Source organism: Papio anubis, chromosome 9 (genome assembly GCF_008728515.1).
Source record: "Papio anubis isolate 15944 chromosome 9, Panubis1.0, whole genome shotgun sequence".
NCBI lineage: Eukaryota > Metazoa > Chordata > Mammalia > Primates > Cercopithecidae > Papio > Papio anubis.
Genome location: NC_044984.1, coordinates 104,417,322 through 104,431,755, shown reverse-complemented (window position 1 = coordinate 104,431,755; position 14,434 = coordinate 104,417,322). Strand labels below are relative to the sequence as shown.

General features: G+C 40.4%; 1 protein-coding gene across 19 annotated transcripts in view; it reads right to left on the bottom strand.

Annotated features, from left to right (window-relative positions):
* IFT81 (intraflagellar transport 81) overlaps window positions 1-13,419 on the bottom strand; it is a 155,249-nt gene extending 141,830 nt beyond the window's left edge. For 14 of the 19 annotated variants that reach the window (XR_004176199.1, XR_002515846.2, XR_004176197.1 and 11 more), the window contains exons 1-8: window positions 13,316-13,419; window positions 10,176-10,340; window positions 9,549-9,652; window positions 8,636-8,816; window positions 5,151-5,240; window positions 2,755-2,820; window positions 2,331-2,441; window positions 909-993 (exon numbers count right to left, since the gene is read on the bottom strand). Coding sequence is in view for 15 of the 19 variants with exons in the window: in XM_021922908.2 (XP_021778600.1) it covers window positions 909-993; window positions 2,331-2,441; window positions 2,755-2,820; window positions 5,151-5,240; window positions 8,636-8,816; window positions 9,549-9,652; window positions 10,176-10,319 (781 nt within the window). In the remaining 4 variants the exon portion in view is untranslated. Of the gene's footprint in view, window positions 1-908; window positions 994-2,330; window positions 2,442-2,754; window positions 2,821-5,150; window positions 5,241-8,635; window positions 8,817-9,340; window positions 9,468-9,548; window positions 9,655-10,175; window positions 10,341-12,898 lie in introns of those variants that run through there. The other 5 variants (XM_021922905.2, XM_021922909.2, XM_031650743.1 and 2 more) reach the window with 4 other exon arrangements.
* Between the last annotated feature and the right edge of the window lie 1,015 nt (window positions 13,420-14,434).

Genomic DNA, 14,434 nt, shown 5'->3' with positions numbered 1-14,434 from the left:
TATTTATTTATTTATTTATTTATTTATTTATTTAGAGTCAGAGTCTCGCTCTGTTGCCCAGGCTGGAGTGCAATGGCGCGATCTCGGCTCACTGCAACCTCTGCCTCTCAGGTTCAAACAATTCTCCTGCTGCAGCATCCCAAGTAGCTGAGATTACAGGCACATGTCATCATGCCCACTAATGTTTTTGTACTTTTAGTAGAAACAGGGTTTCACCATGTTGGCCAGGCTGGTCTCGAACTCCTGACCTCAAGTGATCTACCCGCCTCAGCCTCCTAAAGTGCTGGGATTATAAGTGTGAGCTACCATGCCCAGCCATGCTAAGTCCTTTATACAAGCATAAACTGGACGGCCTCCCTCTACAATTGTTTTCATTATCTTTACTCTCTGATGTGAAAAACTGGTTAGGAATTTTTTGTTGCTGTTGTTAAGATGGAGTCTCCTTCTATCGCCTAGGCTGGGCTGCAGTGGTGTGATCTTGGCTCACTGCAACCTCCGCCTCCCAGATTCAAGGGATTCTCCTGCCTCAGCCTCCCGAGTATCTGGGATTACAGGCACCTGCCACCACGCTCGGCTAATTTTTGTGTTTTTAGTAGAGACGGGGTTTCGCCATGTTGGCCAGGCTGGCGAACTCCTGACCTCTCGCCTCCACTTGGCCTCCCAAAGTGCTGGGATTATAGGCATGAGTCACTGCACCTGGCCATCTGGTTGGGAATTTTTAAAAACATCTGGTGAAAACCCAGGGATGTCTTCATCAGGGCTCTCCTTCTTCAGCTAGGAAATGATGTTCCAAAATGCTAAGACATCACTTGATGATAATTAATTCCCACAAATTGATTTTTTTAGGAAGATCTTGATTTAAATTAGTATTTTCTAATCACCTATACCATATAATAATTTCCACTTACTTTCAGGTTTTGCATCTGCTGCAGCTTGGCGCATGCTTTTCAGCTGGTTTTGTACTCTTTGCAATCTTTGCACTGCATGAAATAGCTTTAAAATACAATTAAATTGATTACTTGCTTAGTCTACTGAAGCTTACCTCTCACTTAAGCAAGCAATGGAAAATACAAGTTCCATATAATTCTTATGATATAAAGGGAACAAATAATAAAAACTCAGAAAATTCCCATATTAAACCCAAAATGTAACTGGTTCTCTCAATACCTTTTCATGTACATTTTTAAAGGAAGTTTTCAGAAATTTTTCTTTAGTTATTTATTGAATTTGCAGTTTAAGGAAAAATACTTATCAAAGAAACACACACACCAGATTTTTCTTGTTATACATGGTTTTCTTAAGGCTAAGTAATGTTAACATTGTCATAGCGATGTTTCAGAATCACAAACCGACGCCAAGTAATGCAGCTTACTGCTTAGGCAATGCAGCTTACTTCTGCAGTGAAACTACTTCAATGCTAAGTCAAGTGCCAGCAGAGCCAAACATTTAAACTGCTGATTTAGTAGTAAATGAAGCTTACGTGAAATATATTTTAACGTATAACTCTACTCAGATTTTAAAATAGATTTTTAATATGTAGAAGTAATAATTTCTGAGCAAATTATTTTTTCTTTAAGCCAAAGTTTAAAAACATGGAGTGTAGGTGATTTTGAGCCTTTTCATGACTTATTTGCCATTGTATTAAATTGCAGAGGGTACTGTGATCAGTGGAATAAAAAGAATGGTCTCATAGCCCTGGAATCTAAAGGCATCCGTTAGAGATTCTATAAGTCTTATTAGCAGTTAATCTTACTGTTAACATTACAATGACTCTTCTGTAATGTTGGAACAACATGAGGTAAGCATAGGCCAAAAGACAGTGTATAGATACAATTCAGAATATAAAACCCAAAAAGTGGTATTGTTGTTGCCACAAAATATTTATCTTTTTTTTTCTTTTCTCAGACAAAGTCTCACTCTGCTGCCTAAGCTGGAGTGCAGTGGTACGGTCTCGGCTCACTGCAACCTCCACCTCCTGGGTTCAAGCTATTCTCCTGCCTCAGCCTCCTGAGTAGCTGGGACTATAGGCATGCGCCACCATGCCTGGCTAATTTTTGTATTTTTAGTACAGACAGGGTTTCACTGTGTTGGCCAGGTCGGTCTTGAACTCCTGACCTTGTAATCCGCCCGCCTCAGCCTCCCAAAGTGCTGGGATTACAGGCGTTAGCCACTGTACCCGGCCTGAAATATTTATCTTAATTAAAAGAGTATTCCACTATGTTAGCAAAAGGAATGTGAAAGTCTACAATTTTAAAACTCTTTTCTTTACCTTTGGATTATGAGAAGGAACTATTTCTTTCATACAAAAATATAAACTTTTATGTGGATACCTGATTCTTTTGTTCCTGTTTCTGTTGTGCAAGATATTCTTCTCTCTCTTTTTCAACTCGAAGTTGCCTTGCTATTTTAAGCATCCATTGATAATTCTGAGCTGTCTCCACCTACAGTAAGGGAATAAGTAGTACACGTTACTGTCAGGTTTGAGGAAACAAATTAGCATGTCATGTGACTCAGACATCCACTTATCATTTCCTTTTGGTAAACAGTACTCCCTAGAGATGACAGTAAAGCTCTAGACTCCAGGTCCTTGAAAGTGCTGGGCTACTGCCTAGAGAGATTCCCTTTTCGTCAATGTTATTTGAGTCCATCCTCAGATGTACACTCATGCTTGGCTGAATCTTTATTTGCATTCCTAAATCTTTGCAAGTCCTTGGGGCTTGGGGCCAAAGTCTTACAGTGCTAATTCTGCCTTACCCTTTTCTTCAGATGTTCAACTCTCTTAATGAGCTGATCCTTTTCTTCTTCCATTGCACTGATATCCTAAAAAGTGGCAAAGAAGACATTATAAGAAAAAGTATTCTCAGTCTGTAGGATACAGATAAGGTTTTATTTTGATTATGCATCTAACATTTTCATCATTTATAACCAGAGCATTAACAACCAAGATCCTCTTTTGGATGAAGGTCATTTCTATTTTTCTCCCAGGGCTTTTTATGCAGGGTAATTTTTTTGGCAGCTTGGTGTTCATCCAGAAATGCAACAAAAACCGGTTATAATGCAGCAAGGTAAAGCTGCCAACCGGCACATTTGTGTTCTGATTCCAAATATGGGCACATGATTTTTGAAAAACCTTCTATAATGGAAAGTGTGCACGTCTAAATACATGAACAACAGCTGCTGACATCCCATCTGTTCTGTTAAACACCAAACCATATATTCTGCCAATTTTCCATCAAAATCATTTTTAAGGCTACGGTATTTTCATGACATAAATTTGTGCCTGGTTTTTCCAGTTAACCAATTCCCTCTCTGAAAATAAAGACTTCAAAAATAAACTTCCTTCCTATTAACCAGCTTCATAGTATTTTGTTATAAAAGCAAACAAATAAAAAAACCTCTTCCTAAATCTAAAAAAGTAATAGCTTAACTATCACAGTAACAGTAAAGTTACTGTACATTTACCATGTAAATATACATGGTAGTCAATATTGATAGAATTTGGAATAATGGGCACTCTTACTCATTACTGATAGCATTGTACTGAAGAACAATATCAAAAGTCTTAAAATACAGCCTGGCCAACATGTTGAAACTTTGTCTCTACTAAAAATACAAAATTAGCCGGGCATGGTGGCAAGTGCCTGTAATCCCAGCTACTTAGAAGGCTGAGGCAGGAGAATCGCTCAACCCCAGGAGGTGGAGGTTGCAGTGAGCCAAGATTGTGCCATTGCACTCCAGCCTGGGTGACAGAGTGAGACTCTGTCTCAAAAAAAAAAAAAAAAGTGTTAAAATAAATGTTCATCCCTTCTAGCCCAGTAATTTTATATCTGATGATTTGTCCGGATAAAACATTCATGAAAAGACATCCTCTATAAAGATTCTCATTAATGCAAGTTACACCTAAAATTTCAAAATGACCAAAATGTATGAGGATTGTTAAATAAATTACTGCATAATACAATGAAAGTCATTAAAAATTATGCAGAAAAATGTTTAATGACATGAGAAAAAGTCATGATATGACATTATTTGAAAGAGGCAGATTACAACATTTATCTACAGAATACCAAGAAAAAGATTTAAATATACTTATCAAAATGTCAAACCATAGTTGTCTCTAGAGAATGAGATTATAAGTGATTTTTTATTTATTTATTTATTTATTTTTGAGACAAAGACTCACTCTGTCACCCACCTAGAGTGCAGTGGTATGATCACAGCTCACTGCAGCCTTGAACTCCTAGGCTCAAGTGATCCTCCTGCCTCAGCTTCCTGAGTAGCTAGGACTACAGGCGAGCACCACCATGCCTGGCTAATTTTTTTTTTTCTTGAGACAGAATCTTGCCATCTTGCCCAAGCTGGTCTCAAACTCTTGGGCTCAAATGATCCTCCAGCCTCAGCCACCCAAAGTGTTTGGATTACAGGCATGAGCTACCACACCTGGCCTACTAAAGTATTCCTGAACATATGCTTCGTAGAAAATTTAGAAAATATGATTAAACAAGAAATAGAAGCTAGTTGCAGTAGTGGCTCATGCCTATAATTCCGGTACTTTGAGAGGCCAAGGTAGGAGGATAGCTTGAGCCCAAGAGGTCAAGACCAACCTGGGCAACATGGCAAAATCCCGTCACTACAAAAAAAATACAAAAATTAGCTGGGCATGGTGGTGCCTGCCTGTAATCCCAGCTACTCAGGAGGCTCAGGCAGGTGGATCATTTGAACTTGGGATGTAGAGACTGCAGTGAGCTGTGATCACACCACTGTACTCCAGGCTGGTTAACAAAGTGAAACCCTGTCTCAAAAAAAAAAAAAAGAGAGAAAACTTTAGTAATAATGAATGAAATTAAAATACAGACTCTAGGTTCTTGTCATTATTCTGGTTTACTTACAGGACATAATGGAGGAATAGTAGATGGACATATATCACTTTTCTTCCATACTATAAGGAACTACTCATTGTGAATTTACCCCAGTCTCATCAATTTCATCAGTAAGGAACTACCAAAGGTCCCACAAAGTAAAATGTACCATTTGCTATTACAGTCTCCATATAGTCTTAAGACTCATACTGAATTAATTAAAAACAAAAATGCTAAATCCAATATTATTCAAATCCCAAAAAAATTGTTACTATGTTTTCTTTCCTTTACCTTTCTTATTTCTGCTGTAGAAAATCCAGATGCTTTGAGCTGCTCATATTCTTTATGCAAAGTTTTAAAGGCTTCCATTAACTCTTCATACTAAAAGAATAAGTTAATAAATTATAAACTAATAACTAGATCCAGTTGAGTTTTCTTTTTTTTTTTTTTTTTGAGACAGACTCTTGCTATGTTACCCAGCCTGGAGTGCAGTGACACAATCTCGGCTCACTGCAACCTCCGCCTCCTGGGTTCAAGCGATTCTCCTGCCTCAGCCTCCTGAGTGGCTGGGATTACATGCATGTGCCACCGCGCCTGGCTAATTTTTGTATTTTTAGTAGACACGGGGTTTCACCATGTTGGTCAGGCTGGTCTTGAACTCCTGACTCGTGATCCACTTGCTTTGGCCTCCCAAAGTGCTGGGATTACAGGCGTGAGCCATAGAGTTTTCTTAATCAGGTTATCTATTAACTTACAGCGATAACAAGTCATTGTAAGAACACCATTAAAAACACAAAAACACATCCTTATACATTTATATAGGATACAAAAAAGTACATCTCTACCATCTTAACACTAAATACTTCTCTATCTTCATTTCTGGTTACTTTCCTACTTCACACTCTACACTCTAGCTATGTTGATGTCTGAGTCCCGGAACATTCCAAGCTCTCATGTCCAGCTTATACATCTATGACTCCTTCACCCATAACTTAAGCAACTCCTATTCATCCTTCAAGTCTTCACATAGATTCCACTATTCTCAGGGAAGCCTTCTCTGGCTCTTTACCTATCCTATCAGAGTAGATATCATGTACAATTATAACTGACTATTATGATTTCCTGTCTGTCTCCCTCCATCATATAGTGAGAGCCAAGAGGAAAAGAATCATATTCATTGTGTACACCCTTGTATCCCTGGGGCCTAGCATAGTGCATAACCCATGGAGGTGTTTAATATAAAGTAGTTGAATGGGCTAGGTGCGGTGGCTCACACCTGTAATCCTAGCACTTTGGGATACTGAGGCAGATGGATCACTTGAGGTCAGGAGTTCAAGACCAGCCTGGCCAACATGGTGAAACCCCATCTCTACTAAAAATACAAAAAATTAACTGGGCACAGTGGCACACACCTGTAATCCCAGCTACTCAGGAGGCTGAGACAGGAGATTGCTTGAACCTGGGAAGCGGAGATTGCAGTAAGCCGAGATCATGCCACTGTACTCCAGCCTGGGTGACAGAGCGAGACTCTGTCTCAAATAAAGAAAAGTAATTGAATGAATGAAAAAAATCCTGTTACCTAAACATTTTTTAAAATAGTCTTTTTGTTGTTGTTGTTTTAGAGACAGGGTCTTACTCTGTCACCCTGGCTGGAGTGCAGTGGTGCGATCACAGCTCATTGCAGCCTCGACCTCCCTGGGCTTAGGTGATCCTACCACCTCAGTTTCCCAAGTAGTTGGGACTACAAGCTTATGTCACCATGCCGGGCTAATTTTTTAAATTTTTTGTAGAGATGCGTTTCACCATGTTGCCCAGGCTGGTCTCCAACTCTTGAGCTCAAGCAATCTGCCTGCCTTGGCCTCCCAAAGTGCTAGGATTAAAGGCATGAGACACTATGCCTGGCCAAAAAGTTATTTTGATGGGGAATGACAGGAATAATATTTTTCTTGATTGATCATATCTTATAAATCTATAAATTATTAATTATAAGACTCTTCATTCCAAAAGATAATATGTATTTTCATTAGGATTCCTGAAATGACTGGCTAAATGTGTAAATCATTATACACTGTAAATCATTGTGTGTATATCTCTTTCTCATATATATAATGTGTATATATATAGAGAGAGAGAGACAGAGAGATACCTGTCAGATATGCTTCAAGAACAAGTATGTCTTTATTACCATTAATTATTTCATTAACTAGCTGAGCATATTTAGCAAAGACTTAATCAGGTCGGGCACTGTGGCTCACGACTGTAATCCCAACACTTTGGGAGCCAAGTTGGGCGGATCACGAGGTCAGGAGTTCAAGACCAGCCTGGCCAACATAGTGAAACCCCATCTCTACTAAAAATACAAAGATTAGCTGGGTGTGGTGGTGGGCACCTGTAATCCCAGCTACTCGGGAGGCTGAGGCAGGAGAATCGCTTGAACCCAGGAGGCAGAGGTTGCAGTGAGCTGAGATTGCACCACTGCACTCCATCCAGCCTGGGCAACAGAGCAAGACTCTGTCTCGGAAAAAAAAAAAAAAAAAAAAAAAAAGACTTAATCAACTTCCTCTAGATAAATTAATTTTTATCAGATTTATTGATGGTGGGAGCCTAAGAAGGAGAAAGTACACATTTACACTTCTCTATTTCCCACATTGTGTAAAATATTCAAAGGTAAGGACAGGTGGTCTCATCCTGCTGTGCTTCTCCCATGGCATCTACTGTGACATCTGACATAATTATTTGCATAAATACTGTCTTAAGAGATCAATATTGACTCTATTTTGAGTTACTGCCATGTCCACCCAAAATAGCAAAATACATGGATAAAAATAAAAATATTCAGTTGGTTACTGTGATTCAATCTAAATATTGAGCTCACATTAGAAGTGACTATACAAAGTCTGGAAGAAAATAAAGATGGGTAAGACATTACACCTGTCTCTATGAGCCTCAGAATATATTGGGAAAAACAGATTGACAAACTGTTCACAACAATTTGGCACAAATCAGTCTATGTAAGTGCTGTGGAATAAAAGTGTGAAACACTGAACAGAAGCACTTAAAAAAAAAAAAATCAAAGTCCTTTTAAATCTAAGCCTAATTACTTTCTCTCTACTTTCTTTGGCCAGCAATGTACTCAGGGATCTCAGGATCAGAAGCCAGACCAGCCAGAATCCTCAGTACTCAAGAGCTTTAAGACCTTATGCCAGAACCTAATGTTACTCCAAAACTCTGGCGAGAAAGATGCACTGAGATTTCAAACTCCGGAATCTATCTCTACGCTTTGTCTGATTAGGAAGTCCTTTGAGACTGCCAGCCTAGGTTCTTTGCCTGCTTCTTTCCAGGAGCTCACATGTCCCAATTTGCCTGGGATAGTGTCAATTTAAACCATTTTTCTTGGTGTTTAAATGTTATGATAGTCTGTTTCTCTCTAATTTGGATAAAAAACTATGTAGTCACCTTACTGATGAACAAAGTGCTGTGCAGACTTAACCCAGGATCCTATTTACCCACAACTGCTAAGTAATAAATTATTCTAAAATCTTAGTATCAGGTTTGTTTTTTTTCTATTCACATACTCCTATCACTAAAACAGTATTTGTGCGCAAAAGCCATTATCTTGAGATGTGGCCATAGTTGAACATTAGCTGATACAGTTTTATCTTCTTGTGCCACTTGGAACTATAAAGACAGCAAATGAAAAAAAGAGTAACATGTATTTGAATATGTACACCTTGAAATCCATTACAGTTTCAATGTACCATTTATGTATTGTTTACCTGTTTATTGGTGTCAGCCACAGTTTCATCCTGAAGAAACTCACTTGGTACCTCAAGTTTTATCAAAAAACGAGCTAAATATGCTCTTTTCTTCAGTTCATTAGTCCTCTGAAGAAGCCAGTGGAGCACTGGGTAAATTACAGGTTTACTTCCAATCACCAAACCCTGACGAAAAGTACTCCTAAGAGAGAAACACACACAAACACACACACACTTAACAGTAAACTTTGAAGAGAGACAGCATTTTCTCAAAAGCTGATTTACAATGTCCAAATTGCTTTCTGCAACTTTTTAAAAAAGATAAACCCAAGGAATTTTATTTTTTTTTGAGACAGGGTCTCACTTTATTGCCTAGGCTGGAACATAACACAGCTCACCGAAGCCTTAACCTCCTGGCTCAGGTGATCCTCCCACCTTAGCCTCCCAAGTAGCTAGGACTAGAGGCACCAACCACCATGCCCAGCTGATTTTCTGCTGTTGTATTTTTTTGTAGAGACAGCATTTCGCCATGTTGCCCAGGCTGAGGATTACAGGCGTGAGCTACCATGCATGGCCCCAAGGCTATTCTAAAGTCAGTCTGTACATTAGTTAGAAAATTATAAAAATCAGGCCCTCAATATATCATTGGCGTATCCAAGTAAGTTGTGTTTAAGCTGTTTTTATCTAGGATGGCAGATAAAGGATAAAATGGTATAGTGGATTTACCAGACAGCTTGATTAAGGGAAAGAACTGATCCACTTAAGACTTCTGAGTTTGGTTATAGAAGGTTTAAGATTATTTTGAAACTCAGTGATGTTCTCAGGCCATCAAATGAGGGAAACCAGGTATTACCTAAAAAGATTGAGTGCAGTATATGAAGGTTTGGATATTAAAGCATAATTTTAAAAACTCAATACGTGATCAGATTCTTACATGTCTGTGGCATTTCCTGAAGGTTTGTATTTAAGAATACCAAGAAGGCTCAACATTCGTTTGGCTGTCTGCTCTGGCATCTCCTCTCTTAAATCCACAAGTTGCTAACAAAGAAATTGAAAAAAAAATATGTTATTGCTGTATACGTAACAAAGGACAATATTTAAACTCACTGACAAAATTGTTCTGCTAGAGCTTAACAGCACAATGGTCTCTTCATAAAACAGATTAAGGATGGAGGTCCCCAGATTCCAAGTGAGGGTACACCCAAGTCAGATCAAGATTCATATTAAGAATGTTAAGCTTCAAAAAAAGTATCCAGTGGAATGGACCAGTGTATGAGAGACATGAACTAACTTGCAATACAATAAAACCTTTTGTAAAAGCATTTTCATTCCCTAACCAAACCTATTTATGTCTGGAAGTAGAGAAATAATTTCTAAATAAGGTACTAATAGATAATTTATTTTTGAGCTAGCAGAGAAATGTTATGCATCATTTACTATTACTTTACAGACATGGAAAATAAGGCTCAGAGAGGTTAAATAATTTGCCCAAGACTCACAACTATTTAGAGGCAGAAACTGGCTTTCTGCTACCCATCAAAAAGAAAGAGAAAACTCTTACCTTTGGGTCAATCTCAGCCAGAACATCACTGAGAACTTGTAATAGTTGCATTGGCTCCAAGGAATCAAACGTGATTAAATTATAGTTCTTCCTAAAGGGCTCCTTATTGAGACTGTCCACAATGAATTTAATTTGATCACTCATAATTAGGTCTTATAATTTTAACTAAAAAGTAAAAATAGAAAAAAAAATCCTCAATACTGGTAACAAAAGTCCTGGGTAAAAACCAGAATTAAGTTCACACAACGTAGGCATGAAAAGTATAAGTCTGCATGACATACAAAATGCTGTGAAAAGGGTTATTTTGTTGAAAGAAATCCAAGTATAATGGCTTTATTATGAAAACTGCAGTATATACTGTTAATTTTTTTTTTTTTTGAGACGGAGTCTGGCTCTGTCGCCCGAGCTGGAGTGCAGTGGCCAGATCTCAGCTCACTGCAAGCTCCACCTCCCGGGTTTACGCCATTCTCCTGCCTCAGCCTCCCGAGTAGCTGGGACTACAGGCGCCGCCACCTCGCCCGGCTAGTTTTTTGTATTTTTAGTAGAGACAGGGTTTCACCGTGTTAGCCAGGATGGTCTCGATCTCCTGACCTCGTGATCCGCCCATCTCCGCCTCCCAAAGTGCTGGGATTACAGGCTTGAGCCACCGCGCCCGGCCTATACTGTTAATTTTAACATCAAATGCTTTGTACATGCATCTGGTGTAACAGTAATCATCTGAGTTAATGTGGACAAATGAATAATAAATCCCACCTACATTAACATCTTTCCCATGCAGGTGCATAATTTCTACCCAGGAATTAAATATGCTCCTAATTTTTAGGAGCCTGTCTGCAAGCCTAACAGATGTTTCTCCCAAATCTCCCAAAAAATATTGAGAGATTTTTACTTTAAAATCTATATTTCCAGTTTCTCTTGAAAATCAGATCTGGCAACCGTGGGCCCACATTTGTGTATGCCCACAACCAACTGCAGCTGAATAGAAGTTGCACACTTCAAGTACCCTTCATCCATTTCTGTTATTGGTGTGGCCAGTAGGCATCCACTCTGCCACCCTAGAGTAACTCAGGCCTTCATTTCCTTTGGCCTTCAATGAGGCAACAGCCTCTTGTTCTCTGGTCTCCACCTCTTCCCATTCCAAATCATCTGTAGGCTCCTTATCGCACACAAAATACAGCTCAAACTTCTTGGATTTTGAGAATCTTTATGATCTGGCATAACTTATCCCTTTCCAACTTTATTTCCAAATTGTTACCTTTCTACCCCTTCAAAGTTCAGCCTATTGAAACAGTCACTGCTCCTTAGTTTTTCTATCACTCTGCCTTTAGTTAATGTTGCTTTCTCTGCCCAAAATGACTGCTCACCCCTCCTTCATCTCGAGAGGTGCAAACCCCCCAACCATCTTTCAAGCCATGCCCACCAAATGCCAGTTCCCCCAGGAAATCTTTCTCAAGCTATCCTCCAGGTTCTGCAGCAGTGCCAACACCTGTCCTCCATAGCTGACCACACTTAAACTGTGCTTCTCTCCTAGCATGACTTTTGATCTTGTGCTAGTTCTTTAGGTACACATCTTCTCTTCCCTGCTAAACTGTAAATTCCGTATCTGTGTCCAATTCCATTTTTGAACATCCACTGTCTAAAACGGTGATTCCTTCCACTAGCTTGAATAAACTTTTTCACAGGCAAAAGGCCAGAAACAACATAAGCCTAAATCTAAAGGAAATCAGGCTGGCAGTGAGAAAGATCGTAACTTTTTAAAAAATTGAGTATCTGATTTCTTAACTGCTGAAACAGCTTTACCTAGGTAAACGCTTTAACTTTAACGATTAAGAATAAATTTAAAAATAAATTCCTGCTGGGAGCTGTCACTCATTCCTGTAATCCCAGCACTTTGGGAGGCCGAGGCAGGCGGATCACTTGAGGTCAGGAGTTCGAGGCCAGCCCGGCCAACATGGTGAAACCCAGTCTCTACTAAAAATACAAAAATTAGCCAGGTGTGGTGGTGGGCGCCGGTAGCCCCAGCTACAAGGAGGCTGAGGCAAAAGAGTCGCTTGAACCCGGGACGCGGAGGTTGCAGTGAGCCGAGATCGGGCCACTGCATTCCAGCCCAGGGGACAGAGCAAGACTCCGATTCAACAAAAAAAAAAAAAAAAAAAGGAAAAAAGGATATGATCATTTCTCCACCATGATGAAAAATTATGCACAAATAATTATTATTGCTAAGAAATAAGTCAAAAGAGGATAGGAAGGATAACCACCATGGCTTATAATAAATCTGAGGTTTCCTTTAAGCTATAAAAGGAAAACCTTTAAATAAGTTTCTTTTTTTAAAATCCATATTGGAAGTGCAAGTTTTCCATTGTTTAAAGTATTTTAAGTAAAAGTCCACATCATAATCTTTGCGTGCAGAAATATATATTTCATTTTAAATGATTTAGAAAGTATCTATAGGTCTATTCTTTTTTCCCTCAAAAAAAAAAAAAAGAAAAAAGAAAAAAGAAAAAACTGGATAAACCAGTACAACGTTTCCAGGAAGGCAAAATAAACTAGTTGGGTTCCCCCCAAGTCGCCCACCAGCCTGCAAATGGTCACTCAATAAGGACAAAGGTGTACTGAACAGGCAGGCTACCTGTGCCCAGAGGGCTCTGCGCTCTAAAATTAGCAAAAGCAATTACTGTCCCTCTTCTAGCGCGAAGTCGCCGCGCTAATTCCCAAGCACTCACCCACAAACGAGTCGCAGGGGGCGGGGAACAATGAAAATCAGGACGTGCGTGTTCTCTGGCACAATTTGGGACAGAAACCGTGCTGCCCGGGTCCCAGGCTGGCACGAGCGCCGACCCGCAGCCTCCTGGGAGTCCCAGAAATAGTGTCCCCCTCCCCGAGCTCGGGACAGGGGACAGGGGACCCCACTCCCAACCGGGCCTCTAGCGGGGGCTGCCCTGGGCCGCTCGACAGTACACCCCGCCCGGGAGCGGCCTGGATCCGCGCGAATCCCAGCAGGGCCCCGATCCCCTATCCGAGGGCTTAACCGCGACGACCCCTTCCACTTGCGAGGTGCTGCATCGGGATCGAGAAAGGACGGGATTACTCTCCTATTTCGGGGTTCAGGGGAGTTTCCGACCGCGAGTTGGCGAGGTTACCTCAAATCCTCCTCACGAAACCGTTTCCCCACCCCCCAGGAGGCGCCCGAGCTCTAGACGGCTCCTAGAGTCGAGCTCCTTGGCAACGGTTGCTAGTCCGTGGAGTTACGTCATTTCCGGGGAACCGGGCGCGCGCGCCCGCGCGCTGGGGGCGGGGCCTAGGTCGGTTAGGGTCTGACAGGCGCTGGGCTTACTTGTAAAGTTGGCCCTTTGGGACTGTTATTCCGACCTAGACGCGCTACAATAACCTTCCCGAAAGTCCTGTACTTCGCAGTTTACAAAATACTGTCTGCATGATTAACCTATGTTAAATGCGTGTGCTGTTTCATTCATTCATTCATTTATTCATTCATGCATGCATTCATGCGCCAAACGTAGGTAATGATTTTTGTTTGTTTTTGAGGCAGGGCTGGGTGGTAGAGGGGTTGGGATGAGCAAGCATTTGGCCTGTGCTTCAAATTTAGGTTTTTGACATAAGAATCTCCAAATTAGGTTATGCATAGGAACAATTGTAGTGAGGCTCTGGCAGGATTAAAAGAAGACACATTCATCATAGAGATTTCAGCTTCTGTGTCACATTACTGGGCCACATTACCTGAACTGGGAATTAATTTTTTTTTAACCCAGTACGTTTTGAATATGCTGAGAGCCTGAAAGGGGGTGCAGGAGAACTAAGTGTCCTAAGGTTCCTTTGGCTTCTGAGTGGGCTCTCTTTAGGTGCCTGCAGAAATAAATTAAATCCTTGTGGTCTTCATGGAGTTCACATCCCGTGCAGGAGGCAGGGAGATCTTTGTGCCCAGTCACTGATGAGGTTTAAAAGTCTACTGGAATTTGCACTAGCGGGTTTGTGGGAGACTTTAGTTGGCAAATAGTATTTTGAACCAATCTCTATTAGACTAGAGACCATGATACTTTGTGATATCAGCTGGCAACGAAAGAAAGAGAAGGAAAAAAAAATCAAATTATTGATACCTTGAAAACTTAGTTGCCTGCTCAAACAGCATAGGAGAAACCAACTATAGCTTTAGCATCAGACCTACCGCAACAAAAAATAACAGATTACGTATTAGGCATTTCCTATATGCCCTGTACTGTACGTGCTGCTGGGAATGCAGAAAA